Source organism: Amia ocellicauda, chromosome 13 (assembly GCF_036373705.1).
Source record: "Amia ocellicauda isolate fAmiCal2 chromosome 13, fAmiCal2.hap1, whole genome shotgun sequence".
Lineage (NCBI taxonomy): Eukaryota > Metazoa > Chordata > Actinopteri > Amiiformes > Amiidae > Amia > Amia ocellicauda.
Window position 1 is genome coordinate 28,843,564 of NC_089862.1, and position 21,781 is coordinate 28,865,344.

General features: G+C 38.6%; 2 protein-coding genes across 3 annotated transcripts; one reads left to right on the forward strand and one right to left on the reverse strand.

Moving 5' to 3' along the window:
• The first annotated feature begins 255 nt into the window (after positions 1-255).
• tlr1 (toll-like receptor 1) lies at positions 256-6,275 on the forward strand. Its single transcript, XM_066720475.1, has 2 exons — positions 256-382; positions 1,742-6,275. Exon 2 carries the CDS (start codon positions 1,767-1,769, stop codon positions 4,230-4,232), a length of 2,466 nt encoding a protein of 821 aa, XP_066576572.1. The 5' UTR covers positions 256-382; positions 1,742-1,766; the 3' UTR covers positions 4,233-6,275.
• A 5,538-nt stretch (positions 6,276-11,813) lies between these two features.
• On the reverse strand, positions 11,814-19,490 carry tmem33 (transmembrane protein 33). 2 transcript variants are annotated; one of them, XM_066720476.1, is made up of 8 exons: positions 19,362-19,490; positions 16,177-16,243; positions 15,531-15,625; positions 15,012-15,199; positions 14,433-14,500; positions 14,091-14,224; positions 13,616-13,699; positions 11,814-13,455 (listed from the first exon to the last, which is right to left on the reverse strand). In XM_066720476.1, exons 2-8 carry the CDS (start codon positions 16,222-16,224, stop codon positions 13,326-13,328), a joined length of 747 nt encoding a protein of 248 aa, XP_066576573.1. In that variant the 5' UTR covers positions 16,225-16,243; positions 19,362-19,490; the 3' UTR covers positions 11,814-13,325. The 2 variants fall into 2 exon arrangements, with proteins under 2 accessions (XP_066576573.1, XP_066576575.1); XM_066720478.1 differs by having other exon boundaries at positions 16,177-16,257; positions 19,362-19,475.
• Positions 19,491-21,781: the final 2,291 nt, after the last annotated feature.

Below are 21,781 nucleotides of genomic sequence, written 5' to 3' on the forward strand. Positions count from 1 at the left end.
CAGGCACTTCTGGAAACATGAAGTAGAATACATCACTGGAGTTCAATCTCTGAGCATTATATAATGGCACAATCCATGTTTTGTTTTTTCTCAAATTCCCGCAGACATATTAAGCAATCACTCTATATTTAGCTATAGAAATATTATTTTGAGAAGTAGCGACAGATGTGAAAAAGCAGAAGTAAATCACACAACTTGATTGCCCAGTTCCTTCCATAATAGCATGTCTTTTTGCACAGCAGAGAAAGGCTGCATCTGACAAAGGCTTGCTTAAGACATAGCTGGGGTCAAATTCACAGCAAAAGCTCAACACAAATAAAGGAAAGGAGATTTTCCATTTTGGTTTGTGAAACTCCAAATCCAGTCCAATTTTCCTACAGCGGTAAGTACTTTTTTCTTGTAGACGTGTGTATCTTCTGATCATTCTTCTGTGTGATATTGTGGGATTAGTTTCCCCGCGCTTATTCCATGGTATGTTTGATAGATTTACTGTACCGTTATATGCTTCATGAGTTGCCATTAAACCATGAGTTACCATTTCACTGTGCTTTACTGCATCTTTTACCAGTAAACTTTTCAAAATGGGTACTTGCATATTTAATTATGTACTTGTTCATCCTACGAAGATAATGCAGAAAACTAGGAAGATCAGCTGATAGAACTCCTTCAGTACATTTATGATAAGAACAATACCCTTGAATACTAATCAGGCACACCTAAGCAGACAGTCTTATTTAATGTAAGGAAATTAAATGTGAAGAGAATTTCCTTTCAGTATTACAGATGTATGCCAAAAGCCACACACAATCATATTGAAACGTGTGGTCTGAGTAGTTTTGGTTGCTATTTTAAATGCAGGTTAAATGTGTTTCATTTGTATAACTCCCTAGTTGATCGGTTCACAAAATATGTGATTAATAGACCAGAGTAATATTAATTTCAAACCATAAATACCTCCGGTTTTTAAAGCTAGGATATCAAGTATTTGAACAGGGTGTATGTGTATTGTAGAGCTTACTTATTACTAAAATCTAGGACTTTATAATAGGTACTTACTGGATTCTGTATTCGAATGAACTAAACATGCCCTCAATTTAAAACTATACAAACAACATGTTCACCATCCAGCAATAATGGAATCAAAAACTTGAATAAATAATATATACATGGAGGTTGTTGATATTAACAAAAAAAAACTTCTAACAAGCAGAAGTTCAAATATTAAGCATATGGGTGCCAGGGTTTTTAATACTGTAATAGTCTGGCTTCTTTACATTACATTATTTGTCATTTAGCAGACACTCTTATCCAGGGCGACTTACATTTGTACCCATTTATACAGCTGGGTATTTTACTGGAGCAGTCTAAGTGAAGCACCTTGCTCAAGGGTACAACAGCACTGCCCCACCCAGGATTTGAACCCACAACCTACTCCACAGTGCTTCTTCTATGCATGCATTAATTCACATGCACTGTGTGTATGGCTTGTAGCTTAAATTTTTCTCTTGTACGCATCAACAAATGTGTTGATCCATTCTCAAAGTTTAAAAAAATGTAATTATACCCTGGCCTCTTCAAGACACACATGATATGTATTACCCCCAAGAGATCATATTGAATGTTCTTCCATTTTAATCTGCTAGGTTTACCACTGACACATAGCTAAAGTTAAATATACACACTTCAATTACCCCAATAACAAAGTAGATTTATGTTTGTTTTTTGTTTTTAATTTGTTTAGACTTCCATTACTCTCAGCACAAAGAATGGAGTGCCGGCTTGACTTTGAACGGGGTAACATTGTCAGGAGGAACTCGGTCATTTTTATTTTTTGGAGTCTGATCATTGGCAGTGTTCAAGAATTGCTTTTGGGAAAAGAATGGCAATATGTCCTCAACTATTCATCTCAGGGCCTGACTTCCATTCCCAGAGACCTACCATCATCTGCAGAAGGGCTGGATTTGTCCCTCAATCAAATAAGTAAGATCAACGGTGATGATTTTTCAAGTTTACCACACTTAATGTTCCTTAATTTATCCTATAATATAATAGAAAACATCTCTCCCGAATCATTTAAATCAAACCCGGAATTGGAATGCCTTGATGTCTCGCATAATAAGATTTCTAATTTATCCTGTGATTTCTTAGATTTTACTCCCAACCTCAGATACATGGACATTTCTTTCAATACATATACTGGGATGACTCTTGGTGATGCTTTTCGCTCCGTGATACAACTGGAATACATAGCTTTGAGTGGTGAGATACTTCTGAACAAGGACTTTGAGAGTCTTGCTGACATTCAATTGAGAACTGTGTTTCTCCAGCTCCAAAATCTCACTCACTATGAAAACACGAGTTTAAATTGCTTAAATACACAAACAGTCATGATTACCGTGACAAACAGGCAGACTGACGTGGAAGTGATTTCCGACGCACTGTCCATTGCAGAAGAAGTAACCCTGTTAAGTGTCAAGAATACTTCTGACTATTTATATCAGGCGTTTGAAATTCAGAAAGGCCAAAAAAAAAAGAAAGCATCCCAATTCACTTTTATTAATTCTGAAATGTCTTGGGGTGCTGCTACAGATACATTGAATGTCATTTTGAACTCGACCTTCATTAAACATCTATATGCGTATGGTTTCGTTATGTTGGGGAGCATCTGGGAGAAAAAACCCATCCCAAAAACTTCAGTGGAGTCACTGACCATTAGAAAAGCATCAGTGACTAATTTCTTCTTTTTCCAAGGTAATCTGTATGACTTCTTTATCAATATAATGGTGAAGAACCTCACCATTGCAGAGACGCCCATCATACATATGACGTGTCCACAGAGTCTGAGCACTTTACAAATGTTGGACTTCTCTTACAACTCATTTTCTGAAAGTGTCTTCTCCAAAAATGAAACTGACTGTAACAACTTGACAAACCTAAATACCCTTATTTTACGGGGTAACCAGATCCAACAAATTCAGAAACTGAGCAGCAGAACTAAGTACATGACTTCCTTGAAATATCTAGACCTCAGCTCCAACTCACTTAAATACGAGTCTGGGACCTGCCACTGGCCAGATAGTATACTTACCTTGAATTTATCCTCAAACAGTCTTGACCATTTAGTCTTCAATTGCTTGCCCAAATATGTACAAATTCTAGATTTGCAAAATAATCAAATAACCACACTTTCCGGAGATGTGTTCAGCCTGGAAGCACTGATAGAACTTAACCTTGGCTCAAATCGACTCCTTGAAATCCCTCACTGTGAAGGCTTCGGGAAGCTTGGGACTATGTTACTGCAAGACAATTCCCTTTACACGGTCTCACTTGGTTTCATCCACAGCTGCCGGAACCTCACAGTTATGGATGTGAGCAATAATCCATTCATGTGCACTTGTAACTTGAAGGATTTCGTTTCCATGAAAGACCAATACCAAATTGAATTCCTCCACTGGCCCCTTGCTTATCGATGCAGCTACCCCGAAACCTTAAATGGACTGTTGCTGAAGGACTTTCACCTTTCTGAACTGTCGTGCAATCTAATCCTTTTACTTGCTGCCATCCTGTGCCCCATCATCATAGTAACCATTGCTGCTACGATACTGTGTATACGTTTGGATATACCCTGGTATCTGAGGATGATGTGGCAGTGGACACAGGCCAAAAGGCGGACTGTAGCAATACGGCATCAGGATGTTCCCGATGGACTGCTATTTCATGCTTTCGTGTCCTACAGTCAGCATGACTCTGTGTGGGTCAAGGAGAGCCTCCTGCCCAACCTGGAAGAAGACCAGTCTTTCCGCATATGTCAGCATGAGAGGAACTTCATCCCGGGGAAAAGCATAGTTGAAAACATCATCAGCTGCATCGAAAAGAGCTACAGATCCATCTTTGTGTTGTCAACCAACTTCATCCAGAGCGAGTGGTGCCATTATGAGCTCTACTTTGCGCATCACCAGCTACTCTCCGAGAACTCAGATAAGATAATCCTGATTCTGCTGGAGCCCGTCCCCCAGTATCTTATTCCCTCCAAGTTCTACAAGCTGAAAAACATGATGACAAAAAAGACCTACATGGAGTGGCCACAAGACAAAAACAAGCACAAACTTTTCTGGGCCAACTTGAGGGCAGCGTTACAAATCGACCTGCCCACAGAAGTAATGGCCGAACCCAACAGCGATGCAGAAGGTCTTCTCAATGAAGATACCCAGCACATGCTGAATCACTTGTAGGACTGCGGAACAACTTGAATCGCTAGCTTTCGGGCATGTGTGTTAGTGTACACCTCGAGATATGAGGTAAAGGAGTGTGAGTGTCTAACACAAATGGCAGAGTCTAGTAAAACATGATGGCTTGCAGGACAGAAAAAAACAAATGATAGTTTCACCTGTAAGTCCCTGAGGAAAGTATTGAAAAGCACTGGAGGTGGGAGGGGGGGATTTCTATGTTGCAACAGTATTCTTCAAAGTTGCGAGCCTTCAGTGCTCTATCTGATGTAATATGATGTAATAGTGAAAGAAAGAGTGAAATTTAGAGAAAGGAATCAGCTCCAGCATTCAAAGGCATCAGGTGGTGATATTCCTGGAGAGGTAAATCTGTTGTATTTATTTATTTGGTCCAACCTTGAAAGTTGATGCAGGCAATCTTTTCCCCTTGTAACAAGTCCAATGTAATTTCAAACTAAAAACCTGTCCTTTCTTAAAATCTCACTTAAAAATATTTTACTCAGAAGACTCAGACCATGTACTTGGGTAATGACAAATGCTGTGGAAAGAAACATTGCTGCTGCAGGAGAGAGAAGACTTACAGTAGCATTGCAATGGGGGGATACTGGGAGCTCCCGTATTACTCTACAGTTATAAGCTTTAAAAAAGAACAAAATTCAGTTACGGTTACAAAGCTTTGAGCGGGCAAATCTGTACAGGATGCAGTTCAGATTGAAACTGGTTTCGTGTGTGTGTGCCTGTGCCTATGTGTTTCTGCTTTTTTTGGCAGGCGGTGTATATTTTGATTTCAATCTTTTTTTAGACTTCCATAGGTGGGTCTTTTTGTAGACAATGATGTCAGAAAAATACCCAAGAGCATGTAGGCAAACTTCAAATTACAATGTCTTCAGATACATCAATGTAATGCCACTAAACCAAGAGTGATGGTGTATTTCACTATCTTCAAAGTTTATATTAATTTTATTACTAAATTATTAGTTACAAAGTGATTGCAAGAGTATCCTGACAACGCCCCCTTGGCTCCCAAATCAGTCACTGGAAATACTATGAAACCTGTGATACATACCTATTTTTGTTTGAATTCTCCAGGTGTGAAAAAATGGGTAATGGGCCCCAGGCAGGGGTTAATTTGCTTAGATTAGAAGCTGTTACCTGTATGTGAAAGCCTGTGAGACACAGGTAGTAAGAGAGCTGTCTGCTTTGATCTGCACTTCTGGTACTCTGGGCAGGGCCTGGGTTGCACAATCTGGCCCCACCTAAGAGATGGGCGAGTCTGGATGTGTCATAAAGGCCGATGCTGCTTTTCCCAAATTCTCAGCTGTCCAGCCAGCCACTCACAGCTTGCCATTTAGCACACGTTTTTTAATTGCATTATTTTCACTTAAAACAAGACATTACACTTAATGTTAATAGCCTAACATTGTGCTTCTTCTGAAAATAGAAATGCACTTAGTGTTAACTACGTAGTGCTGAACTGTCAACGTATAAGATCTGACTTTGTTCTCACCCAATTACACTACATTACAGTAACCCTGGTGCTGCAGTCTTCATCAACACTCCACCAACACCACCTCTGGCTCCTGCACCTCAACACCTCCCACCTTGAAGGGTAGAGCCCAATCCCCAGTAATTCTACATGTTGAACTTTGTCAAACGCTACAAACAAACACACACAAGCACACACACCCGAATTGCCTGCCGCCAGCTGACACTCCTACAGGGATTTAATTCTATAGAGCATGAGAAGAAACCAAAGAGAAGCAAAACAAAACAAAATAAAAAAAAGTCGAGAACATCTGTACAGGCTCTGGCAAGAATATGTGAGGTTGAAAAGTGGAACAGTGACAAACAAGCAGGAACAAACCCCTGAGAGACGTCCTGGGAAAGAAAAGAAGCAAAACAGGCACTCAGACACCAAAGAGAAAAAGCCAGGAGCAAACAACCTGATTGAAAATAGGAGTGCATGGAGGACACAGATAATGATGGGAAAACAGACGAGCTTAATGACACATCATGAAATGTTCTAGGAAATATGTATTCTACCTTCAAAGGATGAATAAAAAAAAATACTGAGAAACTTCCTCTTCTTTCTTTTTATTTCTTAGCAGATGCCCTAACCCAGGGCAACTTACAGTTTTCACAAGAAACATTTTCCAAACATTACAAAGTAGCAGTAAATACAATCAGTGCAAAATACAATAAGCACACATCCAATACAAATGAGCTAACAAGTGCAAAACTTGGGTGGGGTCGGCCTAAAATGCTTCTGACTAAAACCAAAATTACATATAAATAACATATCCTATTTCTGGAAGCATTTTAGTGTGTTTAAAAATCTAGTTTCAGCATTATCGTGCAAAAGTTCCCCCAAACATTTCAGAGGTTTCAAGTTTTTGATTCTGTCAAATTATAGTGATGTCAGGAAAAGATACATGACAGTTTACATGATAGCCTATTAGGCATATTTATTGAGTAGGGCAAAATAAATTGTTGAGATGATTTTGGTGGGAGAAGTTGTGGCGCTCTCCCTTTAAAACCGCCTTCTTCATGCAGCAGGTGTGCTGTCCTTGAGACCTGGACTGCGGCACAACTCTGAATTATGCAACCCCATGAATTTAACAGGAATGGATTTAGTTAAATAACAACACCTTAATTCCAATGCAGAGGCCTTTTCAGTTGAATTAAAGCAAAGCAAACAGGTTTTTGATTAGAGTGATTAGAGGAAACTGAAGAAACAGCTAAGACAGGGATTTTCACAATGCCTCCCCTTGATACACCTCATTGCTCTCTGTTCTCCCTGCAAGGTTAGACAATAGCAGGCTATGCAAACATCTTAATGCCACTTAACCCAACGTGCGCACATTGTTTTAGTCATAAGAATTGATTAGCAGAGGATAGAGATTCCAATGTTGGATATACAGAAGGAAACCTCTTGCAAGCCATAGATATGTAGTAAGTTCAACCATATAAGATCAACACAGTAGCATTGCAGCTCAACGTTCTCTAGGTGTGCGGTTGTGTCCATTCTACTAGTACACAGTCTGAGCAGGTATTGAATCAAAACGATTAATTGAGTCATAGTAAATAAATGCACCATGCCACATGTGTATCGTAACCTGCTTAAATCTTGTTGAACACCCCTAAGAAAAGGGAGAAACATTTTGAGCTGAATCCAGACCATTTTATCAGCTGGTTGGCCAGTAATGAAGATATGTTAGACAGGGCTGAAGCCAACCTCGCACAGATTTTCTAGTAAGTGCTGTAATTCCAGTTTAGTGCGACTGACTGATGAAAATGCATTCCAATATAAATGCGACAACATAGAAGAGAGTCCCTTCAGGCTGATCCTCATAAATCTTTACTTAAAAATGAAAACAATGATGCTCTAAATCTTCCTTGAACCTAGAGAGGAAAACTGCATTTCATATTTCAAACTAGAATGGGTTTAGTCAGTGGGGGGGGGAATGGAAGAAGCAATTACATCAGAGCTGCAGAGTAGTTGTCACTCAAAACACACATGGAGAGGTCACCATGAGTTACAGCAGCAGAGATTATCGCAGACAGTCATCGCAGTAAACCCTAGACAGTTCCAATTTCACACCATCAAATTTATCATTCTTGCTGATTTAAGCACAACACAGAACACATATGGGTCTGGGGGTTTGCATTCAGTGGTACTGGAGCGGCTAAATTACTGAGCTGATCTGATTTCGAAGTCTACAGGGACGTGGTGAATCGCTGCATAAAAGGAGCAGCAAATGAGGTCCTTTTTCTTTGGTGTCAGCAGGCAGCGGTTATTAAGATTATTGGATTTCGCTGAATGGCTTTCGCATTTTCTCAAATATGCGAGAGAAAAATATTGTCCCACCGAGGCCTAAATTAGCATCTTTGTGCTGCAGTCTGTAGATATTTGAGGAAAATACATTTTTCATTTCATTTAGCTAAATTACTGTTCAGGCACAGCAAGGTCAGACAGCTTGAAATCCCAGAAGCACCAGTCTGTGCATCACAAGAACTACAGGGCAGACACGAAGCAGCCAAAGATTCATAAAAAGATACATTTGATTGAGACATGAGAGCTAGTTTATAATCTTAGCGAACTTGAAGAAAGGTTCTTAGTGCATCTGCAAATGTCACTCTATATTGCTAAATCTCCATCTCCAGGAGCATCTCATAGAGATTTCTGGGTAATGCATCAAGGAAAGGCTGCTCCATGGAAGATTTTATCTGAACTTAATGAATACATAAGTACCACAGAGGTCTAAAGAATACCTGTGCACATGGCTGCACAAACCTTCAGCTGCCTCTGAAATTATTCACATGCTTGCTAAAGTGAAACTAAAAGTAAATTCCATAAAGAAAGTGCCGGTGTCCTTTCTGTATTAATAAATAATAGTAATTGAAAATAGGAACTAAAGTATAATTATCAGTATATTCTAATTCATATTAATGGTATATCTGACAAAAATAAACACCTACAATCAAAAATGCATAATTTTCAAATTGATTATTACTCTTTAAATATATAAAAATTATTTGGATAAATAAATAAATCATAAAAACACAGCTGAAGACTGCCCTGGAAAGAAGTGAAACCTAAAACTGGTGTAAAATCAATCTAGTCTATGCCCGTTTTACTTCCTGTCTTTAAGATTTAAAGCGTGTTCTTTGATGCTAGTTTCCCACCTATCTGACTCTCAAAAGCATTGTTTTTTATTTTTTATAGTTTCTGATCATGATAAAAAAAACTTAAAAATTGTGCCGATTGATTTACAGGTACACAATGCAATGATGGTCTAGACAGAGGCTGACCTGCACCAGGTCCTTTGTCCTACAATGAAACTAGGGGGAAGAAAAACTAGAGGGATATGAATCTGGAGTAAAGGTGGATAAGAAATAAATACAAATGAAGTTCAAGAAAAATAAAATAAAAAACTGCATGTACCACTATAAAAAGGAAAGAAAAATAAATGAGGGATTGGTGTGAATGAGTCCAGGAATTTGAGTGATGGATGAATGCGGTTCACAGGGTTTGAGTTTTTCAGACTTCCTGAGGCTCAATGGTTGAGATAGAAGTACAACCAAAAACAGCCTGCTAAGCTTCTACTGAGATGGAGTGAGTGTTTGCAGTCAGTCTGGAGGGCAGAGAGAGCACAACAGACAGGAAGATTTGATAATAGGGCTTCAGAGCCTAATGGATTTAGGCAAAAGAAGGGGAATGCAACGTGTCCACAGAGAGGGGTCATGATGCCTCGTGTAAAGGCATTGACATTGAGTTTCCAGAGGGGTCTGTAGGATCTATGGATTATGTAAGAAATACCTGAAAAGCACAGAAATATATCATATATGGAAATGGATCTTTGATTTTATCTGCCACACATTGAAGAACTCTGCACAAATACACAAAACTATATATTAGTTCTTAACTGCATAAAAGGATTAGGCTGTATCTAAAGTTTTCATGTACACCTCTGCACACAATCCTGTAAATCTGATCTACACAGTACGATTGGCGCCACCTAGTGTATAAACTTCAGCAAGAACAAATTACATTATAGGGGTAGATGTGCTCAGCTCTTACTTGATCCTGATTTAGAGGTATACTGTTAAAACATACAGATTGGGATTATATATATATTATACATATACAGTGAGGGAAAAAGTATTTGATCCCCTGCTGATTTTGTACGTTTGCCCACTGACAAAGAAATGATCAGTCTATAATTTTAATGGTAGGTGTATTTTAACAGTTAAAGACAGAATAACAACAACAAAAATCCAGAAAAACGCATTTCAAAAAAGTTATAAATTGATTTGCATGTTAATGAGGGAAATAAGTATTTGATCCCCTATCAATCAGCAAGATTTCTGGCTCCCAGGTGTCTTTTATACAGGTAACGAGCTGAGATTAGGAGCACTCTCTTAAAGGGACTGCTCCTAATCTCAGCTCGTTACCTGTATAAAAGACACCTGTCAACAGAAGCAATCAATCAATCAGATTCCAAACTCTCCACCATGGCCAAGACCAAAGAGCTGTCCAAGGATGTCAGGGACAAGATTGTAGACCTACACAAGGCTGGAATGGGCTACAAGACCATCGCCAAGCAGCTTGGTGAGAAGGTGACAACAGTTGGTGCGATTATTCGCAAATGGAAGAAACACAAAATAACTGTCAGTCTCCCTCGGTCTGGGGCTCCATGCAAGATCTCACCTCGTGGAGTTTCACTGATCATGAGAACGGTGAGGAATCAGCCCAGAACTACACAGGAGGATCTTGTTTGATCTCAAGGCAGCTGGGACCATAGTCACCAAGAAAACAATTGGTAACACACTACGCCGTGAAGGACTGAAATCCTGCAGCGCCCGCAAGGTCCCCCTGCTCAAGAAAGCACATGTACAGGTCTGTCTGAAGTTTGCCAATGAACATCTGAATGATTCAGAGAATTGGGTGAAAGTGTTGTGGTCAGATGAGACCAAAATCGAGCTCTTTGGCATCAACTCAACTCACTATGTTTGGAGGAGGAGGAATGACCCCAAGAACACCATCCCCACCGTCAAACATGGAGGTGGAAACATTATGCTTTGGGGGTGTTTTTCTGCTAAGGGGACAGGACAACTGCACCGCATCAAAGGGACGATGGACGGGGCCATGTACCATCAAATCTTGGGCGAGAACCTCCTTCCCTCAGCCAGGGCATTGAAAATGGGTCGTGGATGGGTATTCCAGCATGACAATGACCCAAAACACACAGCCAAGGCAACAAAGGAGTGGCTCAAGAAGAAGCACATTAAGGTCCTGGAGTGGCCTAGCCAGTCTCCAGACCTTAATCCCATAGAAAATCTGTGGAGGGAGCTGAAGGTTCGAGTTGCCAAACGTCAGCCTCGAAACCTTAATGACTTGGAGAGGATCTGCAAAGAGGAGTGGGACAAAATCCCTCCTGAGATGTGTGCAAACCTGGTGGCCAACTACAAGAAACATCTGACCTCTGTGATTGCCAACAAGGATTTTGCCACCAAGTACTAAGTCAAAGGGGTCAAATACTTATTTCCCTCTTTAACATGGAAATCAATTTATAACTTTTTTGAAATGCGTTTTTCTGGATTTTTTTGTTGTTATTCTGTCTCTCACTGTTAAAATACACCTACCATTAAAATTATAGACTGATCATTTCTTTGTCAGTGGGCAAATGTACAAAATCAGCAGGGGATCAAATACTTTTTTCCCTCACTGTATACACACACACCTTTCTTGCATATAGGCCTATCTATACTTTATTTATAATTTAAATAAAAAATAATGCATTTAATATAACTACACACAGGTTTTGCTGAGCTTTCTGAAACATCATCTATCCGGTCTCATGCCTGGTGCAATGCAATACTTCTATAAATGTGATCTAAGAAAGGAACAGATCATGAAGCAACACAAAGTAAGGTACACTAAAATGTATAAAGAAAATACAGATTAAAGTGTAGTATTTTGAAACACAGCTGTGCAGGTTGGCCAGACACTGATCAATATGAATTTTCAAATAGGAAGATGTTAAACGTTGAGATTTGTAAGGATCCTGGCAAACAAGAGAAAACTTCCAGCCACATACTTTATTATCCTTTAAATAGGAAGTTCATGTAATGAAATAAAACATTTTACAGAATAGGAGAGACCTCGAAGAAGGGGCACAAAATAAACTGTACAACAGTAGCTCATGTAGCCACATCCTAGCTGCAGAGATAGTCCATTAAAATGCTGATAAACAACCATCTTGAAGTTATAAAATATACAGCAATTAAATAGGAAATATAAATTAGATTCCATAGAATTTCTACAATTAGTTCCTGGAGGTCAAGGTTTCTATTGTACACAAACGACATGGCTACCTAAATTAAAGTGCCATTAACAAGAATAAAGCATGCCTTAAAAGAATGAACAGATATGCCAATTTATTTTCTAATAAGGGATCAAGACTGTACCTCTGAAGCGTCCTGTAACCGGATGCAGATTAAGATGGTATCGAGTAAGTCGCCAATACAGCGTTTGCGTTTCCTCTCAATGCCAGCGCTGCAGAGCTGCTACAACAGCAACATTGAAATACAACATCTTAATATTTCCCTTGTCTAGGTAAATACTCATCACCACACACATTTCTAAGCTTTAAATGGCTAATATTTCAGGGTTATCTTATTAAAGTGAAGAATGTATGAAGGAACACAGAAGATATTTAGTTTCTCGCGTACTTGGTCCCAAGTGACCTCTCCTGACTTGACAACTGTGGCTGAAACCAGACGTTTTGGATTTGGGTTCAGTACAAAACTGTCTTGGAATAGAGAACCTTTACAGGGGACCTCCTTATATAAAATATTCACATTTAAGTATTTTACAATTCCTTACTATTATGTTGATATTAAAGAAAATCTAACAAAAATGGTTAAAACACAGCTTTTAAATGCATAGTACAACTAAGATCACATTTACTTGGAACCTTCCAAACTGTTTCAATTTCTTCAGAGTACTTTAACAGAAATTAAGCATAATGATTTCAATATTATACGTGGAGACAAAAATCAAGAGAATAGAAGATATCAAACAAATCTGGCTGGTAAAGTACAGTTCAATGATATACATTAAAAAAAATATCAATTTCAACTGCTCAATTTTAAATATTCAATGAAAATAAATATATATATGTGTGTGTGTGTGTGTATACATACATTGTCACATATATACGTACACACAAATAAAATGTTTGGATGCATCCAGAAAATGTAATTGCGACAACATACCTTTTAATATCCTAGACAGAATTTAAAACATACCCAAAACTTGATAAATGGTTAAAACCGAAGAATCCTGAAGGAATGACCAGGACTGCAGCACTTTATTGACCAACCTTAAGACACTTAAAATAAACTGTAATAGAGATTTCAATACATGGGAGTGTGACAGATGCCGGGAAGGTGGGTTTAGAACGGACCAGACTTTGAAGTTCAGTGCATTGTGGGTTAACATACGAGCAAACGACTGCAAGTAGCAGTTATACCAGCTCCCGGAAACATTCAAAGTGTTTGTCAATCCCTAGAGTGCTCCCAAAAATGTCAATTTTATGCTCCGGTTGGCGCCAGGCGGCTAACAAAGGCAATGCTGCTGAGACACATTCTTCGGACAAACGCAGGGCAGACCGGCTTCATTACGAGATGTTCAAGTAGGATCCTAAGCTCTGTGAACAGAGTCCTGGAAGAGAGGACGGAGGCGTGTGTGAATGGATTAACAGAAATCTAGGCAAGCCTCTGTGGCGAGACACTATCATTACAGCCAGGGTGTCCGGAGCACACAGATTCAACGCACTATGTTCCCATTCATGGCCTTACAGACACTTATTACAGTCTCTTACCGACAGTAGGGGTTTCTCCGAGAGGAGTAACGGAGGGTGAGAAACCTGTAGTAAAGGAACGGCTGGAGCAAGCTGCCTTGGTTACTGGAATGAAAAGCAAGAGAAATCCATCATAAGCCGTGAACACGGATTCATTCATTTTTTTTAAAGAGATGCAGTTGGAAAACCTCCTATTTCAAAACACATGATCATTTTTATTATGTTTTTGTCTATAAAGAAATCTAAAAATAGTTGTAAATCAATGAACAGTGCAAAGTTTGAGAATACAGATAAACTGTAGAGAAATGATGAAATCCAACATAATCCTGATCCACGGGTTGAAATAACACATCTGCAAACACAAAATGTTCCAAACGCTCACTCAACCACAGTGTCTACAGCTGAGGGATAAATAAACCTCTCTTCTTAGTGACCCTTGTTTAAATGACATGCCTTCAGTATTCAACCGATTAGCCATTACCATCGCTGGCCTTACCTGAAAAGCATGAACACTGTAGCTGGCATCAAGAAAATTTCATTGCAGGCAATAAATTTGAGGATATTCTGTTGGTTTGCCGTCAGCTTGTCCAGAAAGTTCCTCACAAAGGCCAAACTTGTGGGACCCATTGCCTAGTAGAAATCATAAAACATACGTCAAAACAATTTACTATCACTATACAACCACTAGTGCTGTATTTCAGGCATGCAGCACTGTAATGAAACTGTTCCCCCAAGTTAGAAAATAATAAGAACCACACAGATGTTTTTTTTTCTGAAAGGGTCATGTACAAAAATACATGATTTAAGGGAATTAAAGACATAAAGGTAAAATACTTACATCAAGAACTTTCTTTGTGTAGGTTGTTGCATGAAGCAATGAAAACAGGAAGACTGGGAATATACTCACTGGAGAGGAAGGTTAAGGAATAGTATTGGGGAGATGCATTTTGGAAAACATGAAATAAAAAAAGCATGTTGCCCATAACTAAAACCCAATTCATTTCAAGCTTATGTTTCTAGAACTGAATAAAACATTACATTGTTCAATTGGAAACATTTGTAAAATGTTGTGATAAAAAGTATACTTTTTTTTCTATGAAGACAACTGCGTTTAAATCGTTTTAGATGCATCATCAACTTCAGTTTTAAACTAAGGTAACTTATTCATTATTATTAAAGGCAATAAAAAGTATCAATTTCCTGTTGTAAAATATCCCTACGAAGGAAAAAACAACGAAGAAATAGAAAATCCATATTGTAATTGAAAGGACAAATTGTGTGGAGGGGAAAAATCTATTCATACCATTTTCAAAATCAGACTATGGGGAGATTCAATGATACATACAAGGCACACATAACACAAACATTAATTTTCTATAATATGGAAGTTATGGTAAATAAGCCTTCGAAAGGATACTTGTAACTGGATAGGAGTTCACTAATATTAGGGAATACAACAGATAATGGCAGCTGTCTTCTTGCAAGGCCTGGGTGAGGAATGCTCTGCTCAGCTGGAAGTGAGGTAGCCTTTGGTGTAGCCGGAGAGCACTGGTCAGAGCATTGGCCAACAAGGCACGCTGATAGAAATTAGCAGCCTCCTGTATCCTACACAAAAAAAGAGGACGTGCATTAAGGCCAGATACAACATTTCCGTTCATGTTTGTAAAAGGGCAGAAGACACTATACATTTTGTTGATGAATGTATTCCAAAATGATTGTGACCTTCCAATGAGAACCTGGTCTGGGATGTGTTCCCATGCGACAGTAAAATGCTTCCCCCCTGTTAATACCTTGCAGGCAAATTTAAAATGTTTCTGAAATTTTAATGTGCCTAACAAACACTGGAAAATAATTAAACAAAATTCAGTTAGAATACAACAGGAATTGACAAGAAATTAACGAAAATGGCAAGCAGGAAAATGAGGACAATACTTACCCCAAAACTGGCAAGATAAACAAAATGGAGCAGTATACGGTGAAGAGCCGGGAGAGCCACATAGCAGTTTCCAATTTGTTGCTCAACATGAACAGCTGAATCACAAATGAAAAATAAAATTACAGGTTTTTCCAGAAAGACATGGAGCTGCATTACATTCAATTACATTAAATTAATTTAATGACAGTATCCAACTACATGGTTATAAGCCTCTGCAGAGTAATTTGGAAAAGTCTGCAAAAGACTTCACAAAATGAGCATATAAGACTTAACAGAAACAAACTGCAGTTTTGCTGATTTTGTCAAATTACTCTACATTTCGATTTCATGTAAAACAGCTTATTCAACACACAATATCAAGCCTGATGAATTTCATGGCTTTCAAAAGTATGTTAAATCTGGGGTTATTATGCAAGTGACTTTTCCATTGGAGTTGGGTTTAATTTAAGAGAATGTATTACACATCTTTCAAATAAATTAGAAAAGCACATGGCTTAAATAGTATATATAAAATAAACCTTATGCTATCATTACTATTTTACTTTTTATCTATTGGTTTCAATTTAAAGCTTGTGTTTTATGGGGGGCAACACTGCTCCTGCGGCCAGTCAAACAATCAGGATTCAAGTTATTCAAATTGACTTACCATGGGCCCACCCTGAGGGGGAGTACTCCTGTTTTCCGTATCGGCCATCTCTGAATCTCTCCTTCACCTTAAAAACCCAAACTGTAAAACTTCAGAAACACGTGCATGTGACCCTATGGAATGGCAAATACTTTATTTTGTAATCTAAAAGATGCAGATGTGCGATATGTCTACTGTGCATTGTAGGTGTGTGACAGGTGTTCTGAAATAAATGCCAGGAAGAATCTCAAACATACAAGAAAAGCAAACAAATGCATGATGCACACATTAAGGAACACCTTTCTCTGTGTATAGAATCACAGGTTACAGGACCAGCAATCTAATGTACAATGTTTACTTCCTTCAACAGGACTGATGTGCAGTATTGCCTTGCTCTCCAAAATCCAAAAGAAAAACGTTAAGGTTAACTAACCTATTTTATCCTAGAACCAAATTGATGAGAACCCCCGAATTAGTGTTTACTGTGGATTGTAAACAAGGCTGAAGAAGATTACTCAACTTTGATTCTGAGCTAGAAGTTATGGTATGAAAACGCACGAGTCTGGGGCCAGAGTGTTCATCAAAGGAGTAAAGCACTGAAATAGTGAATAGCATAAAATCTGAATACAATGGAACAGTAATTCTTAGAAGTCAGTTCCTCATAACCTAAAGGACAAACATTTGCACTGTTAAAAGAAATGCAGAGATTACTTCAAGGGACCAGAGAATGCCGTATTCATTAAAGGTTATTACGGAGATAATGAATAACCCTGAGGTTGAGTCAGTTGGTTTCTATAGCAGCTGGAGCTATGCACCCTCAAGAGTTCAAAAGGGGAATACATGATGAAATCTTTAACAAATGGATGATGCACACATTCAGTTAACAGCCTTGTGCTCTCTTACTGTACTTTCAAATCCAAAGTATTTGCAAATAGTTTTCCTTCACAAAATATTGAGTGTAATCTTACTTAGTTACAACTTTTATTTGTCCCACTGGTTTTACAATTCCCACATTATGAGAGCACAGATTTATCTAATCAGTTGGAAATTCAAATATTAAATGCCAATGCGGTCAGGGAGGATTACAGCTTAATATAGTGGATGTTTTGCATGCTACTAAGACATGGGTACCTGGACTTAAACCAGAATATACACTATTCTTGTTCATCTAAAATAAACTAATTTGCCATTGACCGTATCATGAAAAAATGCACATAAGACAAGACAGTACTGGACTTCAGTGGAGAAATTTGCTGCATAATCCAAAGAATGAGAATTGCAGGCATAGAAATATAGGAAAATTGAGTGAAAGCAATTAGGTTAAATTGAGCTCAATGAATGCACATTGCTAACTGTAGACGCATTCAGTCATATTAACTTTCCATAGCGTTCTTTTTCTAACAGTGTAGAAGAATGTTTTCTTTTTCAATGCCCTCAATTTAAAAATAATAAATTGCATTCTTATAGAACATTAAAGAAATGTTGAATATGTCCTCCTTTCATTTTATGAACGCACTTGAATACAGTTTACCTGGCCAATCCAGATGTCTCTCACAAACACTCTTTTGGCTTTTATAACTGACACTGGACAAAGTTGACGTATGCATATCTTGCTTTTGTATTTACGGTAAAATGATCACAAAATAGTGTTGTTATTCTTAATGAACATTGATCATAAAACAACAAAAATAATAATAGTTTGTCAGTTGCATTTATCACCATATGTGCTTATAAGATTAGCTGATGTTGGAATACTACAAAAATGCATTTAAGTGAATAAGGAGGTGAAATAAAATAGGAAACCGATAATGAATTAAATTACAAATAACCTTAGGCACATGTTTGGGAGATAAATATTTGTTCAAAAAAAGGGTGAAGAATGGTTTTATGGTCTTCAATCAAGAGGATTACATTACATCCCACAAGCCTCCGAACAATATAGAATTAAATGATAATTTGTGGCCCTGCATTTGAGCTTAAACACGTCATTTAGACTTGCCATTTTGTCCCCCCCTTTTCCACTTATCTTTACAGGATTTTTGTGCCACATTTAACACAAATTGCCTCTGTCAAGAGACAAAGCACACATATCAAAACAATTGTAGCAGCACTGGAAAATCCTGTAGAAGAGACATTTTTCTCCCGTCACAAGATCAATGAATCACATGCTTGAAAAGTATCTTCTGATTGGCCAAATGAAAAATGCCTCTTTGCAGAAGAAAAATCAATCAATAAAGGTACACCCTTTATTCATTTTTCTGGACTTGGATTAGCACTAATCCTGGACTACACCTACCTAAAATATAATCGGGTAGTCCAAGTCCAGTGCTAATTTGGGTCTGTGAAACAAGCCCAAAATATACATAAATTAGCACTGTTTCTGGAATCTTTTTCCTTCTATATAGAGTTTTAAATGTAATAAGACTTCCAGGCAATCCTCTTTCCCTCTCCAGACTGGGAGAAGACACAGCTCTTGGTGTGTCTGTCAAAGTCCCAAGAAACTACACTTCAACAGTGGTAATTCACATAAAGATAAAAGGAAAATGTCTAATCAGTTATATGCATGATCACTTTCATACTGTGATTAAAACCTGAGCAACAGGGAAAAGCACCCCATTCAACCTTATGTTAATGACACATGAAAATGACAGATCTAAATGAAGTGTACAGTTATAGAGATGCATGGCACTTTATGAAGAGAATGAACACCTTTTTCGTACTTCCTGGATTGCCTGTACATCAATACTTTTTTTTAGATTATTTTATCAATCTCACACTAAATCAAACATTGCAATCCTGATATGGTGACAATCTGATCATGAACTATTAGACCATACAAAAACACTCATCTCACCAGGAAAAGTTACGATATAAACATAAAACGCTTTACAGGCCCAAATCATCACTCGTGTTTAGTACAAATAAAAAGGGATAGTGTCCCTATGAGGAATAACAGCGGGAGCCAGCTAAGGCCTAACGTATTTAAAAAAAAAGCACCTTATGACTGTTAAATGCTCTACATTTCATTGCAAATGTAAACGTCCCTGCTGTGAGTGCAGCCCCTTTGTGCAGAGCCAGTCCGGGTGACATGTTTAAAGCAGCCCGTCACCTTGCGGACTGCGGCGCACAATGCGGCTGCGCTGGCACGACACGGACCGGGCCAGAAACCAGCACCACCCGACACACTGGTTTCAATGGGCGCTCACCTGATGGGCGATGGGCTTGAATCGCGTATCTCTGCGTCGCTGAAGCTGGACCCGACCGAGCTAAACACACAGAACCGCTGCCTTCTCCCGGGAAAGCGGAAACGCGGCGGATCTCGCGAGAGTACGCCGGTCCTGCAGTGTTTGATGTCCCCGCGATCCCGGGCAGCTGAGTCATGTGGGAGCCCGAGCTGTGCGCCTGCGAAATACAGCTTCATCACAATAGAGCATGCAATCCCTTCATTGCTCAATCAGATGTGTGGTATTCGCATAGATACGTAGCTTTACTTTATCTAAACCAATGAAGACATACATAGTTAAAAAAATCCATGCATTAAAGATGTTTGGGCTCAACAGTGAAAACCAATATGATGTGTTTTGGTTGTTGGTTGCCAATGCGTCCAATGCAGTCGCCAGAAATGAGAGCTGAATCTCTAGGAGACGTCTGGGAACAACCTGGGGAACGCAAGACAGAGTTGTAGCCTAATCTAAAATAGATTTCTAGATGGCTTCCAACATAGGTGTTTGAAATGTAAAATGCACTTGGGTTTGTTGGTCCTACTGGTGTTAACAGGGTACAGAATAGAACTGGGCTAGGGTTCAGGTTTGATTTCCCACAAAACTCGAACATCAGGATTAAGGTTATGTTTCTACAGCATTAACTATAGAAAATCTACTAAGCTGTCACTGTGCAAATCCCCTGCAACACAAACTGTAGAAAGGATGCACACACTATTATATAGTAGTTACATGGCAAATAGAGCCCAATAAAATTGGTAATTTAGCTCTTGACTACCAATTAACAGTTTGTGCATCCATCCTAGAGTTTGTGTTACAGCATTAACTCAAATAGATTAAGTTGCAGATTTGACATAGCACCGTTGATTCGGATATATAATTGGTGCAATAAAATGGAGCCTTATGTTCATTAAAGTTACCCACTGTGTAAAGCATTTAAGCAGGTCTGTTTTACCTCAGGGCTCTTGTTAGTACAGCACAGGGGGACAGATTGATTGTGAACTACAAGAGGATATTTTACTGAATGAATCAGGAAAGTCTGACATGAAGCTCAATCTTGCTTTGTAAATAGACTTTTCAGCACAATAAGTATCATCAGCACACATCCGCCCGTAGAACCCAATAAAACAGCCCATAATCAACATTCTTGGTTGGCCTTCAAAATCTCCAGAGCTCAACTGAATGGGGACATGTGTGGTATGAGCTGAAAAGAAATCCACAAGTGCAACCTGTATACAAAATACTGAACGCCAGGGTTTGAATGCAATTGAGTAAGGTGTTTTTTGATATATATGTGACCTTTCTTAAAATGTATGCTTTTGATATATACAATATTGATGGTCATACAATTCTTTCTTAATTTGTGTGGAAAATATTGAGTATATGCCTTTGTTTTTTTGTTCACCTGTTTACTACTTAGTTTTCCTGTGTATTAAGTTTATACAAGTCACACTTCATTTGTTGACCTTTGTAACCTGTAGCGATAATATTACACCTGGTGGTGTCACTAGAGGGCGCTATTATTTCATTGCATCCTGGCGTAGACCGACCAGGTAAATCATTTTGTTTGATGCTGTATCTTAAACCGGTGTGTTTGTGTTCTCTGCAGGTATTTTCGATGGAAGAATTAGCTAGTCCTTCTTTAAATCACTATTTCCTTTATGTTTTAATGAGATCAGCGGCACACATCTAGGCGCCACAGTAACCTGAAGGCTGCAGGTATAATTGTGATGATGTTTTATTCCATTGAGCAGTTTATGGGTCCTGGTCCATAGAGAATTATAGAGACTGTTTCCATCTGATAGAATACATGCGTTTCCCCTTCCTGTTTTTACGTGATACATACCAACCTGAACATCAGTGCTATCAAAGGAAATGTGTGGCTTTTTAAAACCCAACATCAACCTAGATTATCTCCGTTTGATCCATTCACTAGCCTGTCATCCACACTATGTACACAAGGGCAAAGCAAAAGGCCGAATAGTGGAGGCAGGAACCGGTTTGTCTAATGCATGATATAGCCTGATTATTCTGCATTTTCCCTTCTACCAAACTAGCTGGAACTGTCTCATTACATATTTGGAGATGGAAATGTGGCCTTCAGATATTAAGTGAACGTTACTTTCATATTTGGTATATTATGAGGATGTTTGGCAAGTTGATTTTTGATAGGCCTATTTAAAACATCTAAGGTGATATTTCATGATATATTTAAATGAAATGTAGAAAGGTTTATGCAGGGGGCGCGATATACGGTGAGTATTGCACTTGATATATCTCTGCTTCCTTACATTCCTGCTTACATATATAGTGTTAGATCTCCTGTGGGTTTACTGTGATTTCTCCTCTGCCACCTCTCTTTAGGGGTTCACTGCATCATTTCTGCACTTAATACCTCTTTGAAA

What these genes read in the sequence shown, in the direction of transcription:
- tlr1 (XM_066720475.1), top strand. Translation starts at nt 1,767, where the DNA reads ATGGAGTGCCGGCTTGACTTTGAACGGGGTAACATTGTCAGGAGGAAC.
- tmem33 (XM_066720476.1), bottom strand. Translation starts at nt 16,224, where the DNA reads ATGGCCGATACGGAAAACAGGAGTACTCCCCCTCAGGGTGGGCCCATG. An exon ending in TTTATCTTGCCAGTTTTGGG is followed by an intron (nt 15,200 to 15,530) that starts GTAAGTATTGTC and finishes TTTTTTGTGTAG; the next exon opens with GATACAGGAGGCTGCTAATT. An exon ending in ACACAAAGAAAGTTCTTGAT is followed by an intron (nt 14,225 to 14,432) that starts GTAAGTATTTTA and finishes GATTTCTACTAG; the next exon opens with GCAATGGGTCCCACAAGTTT.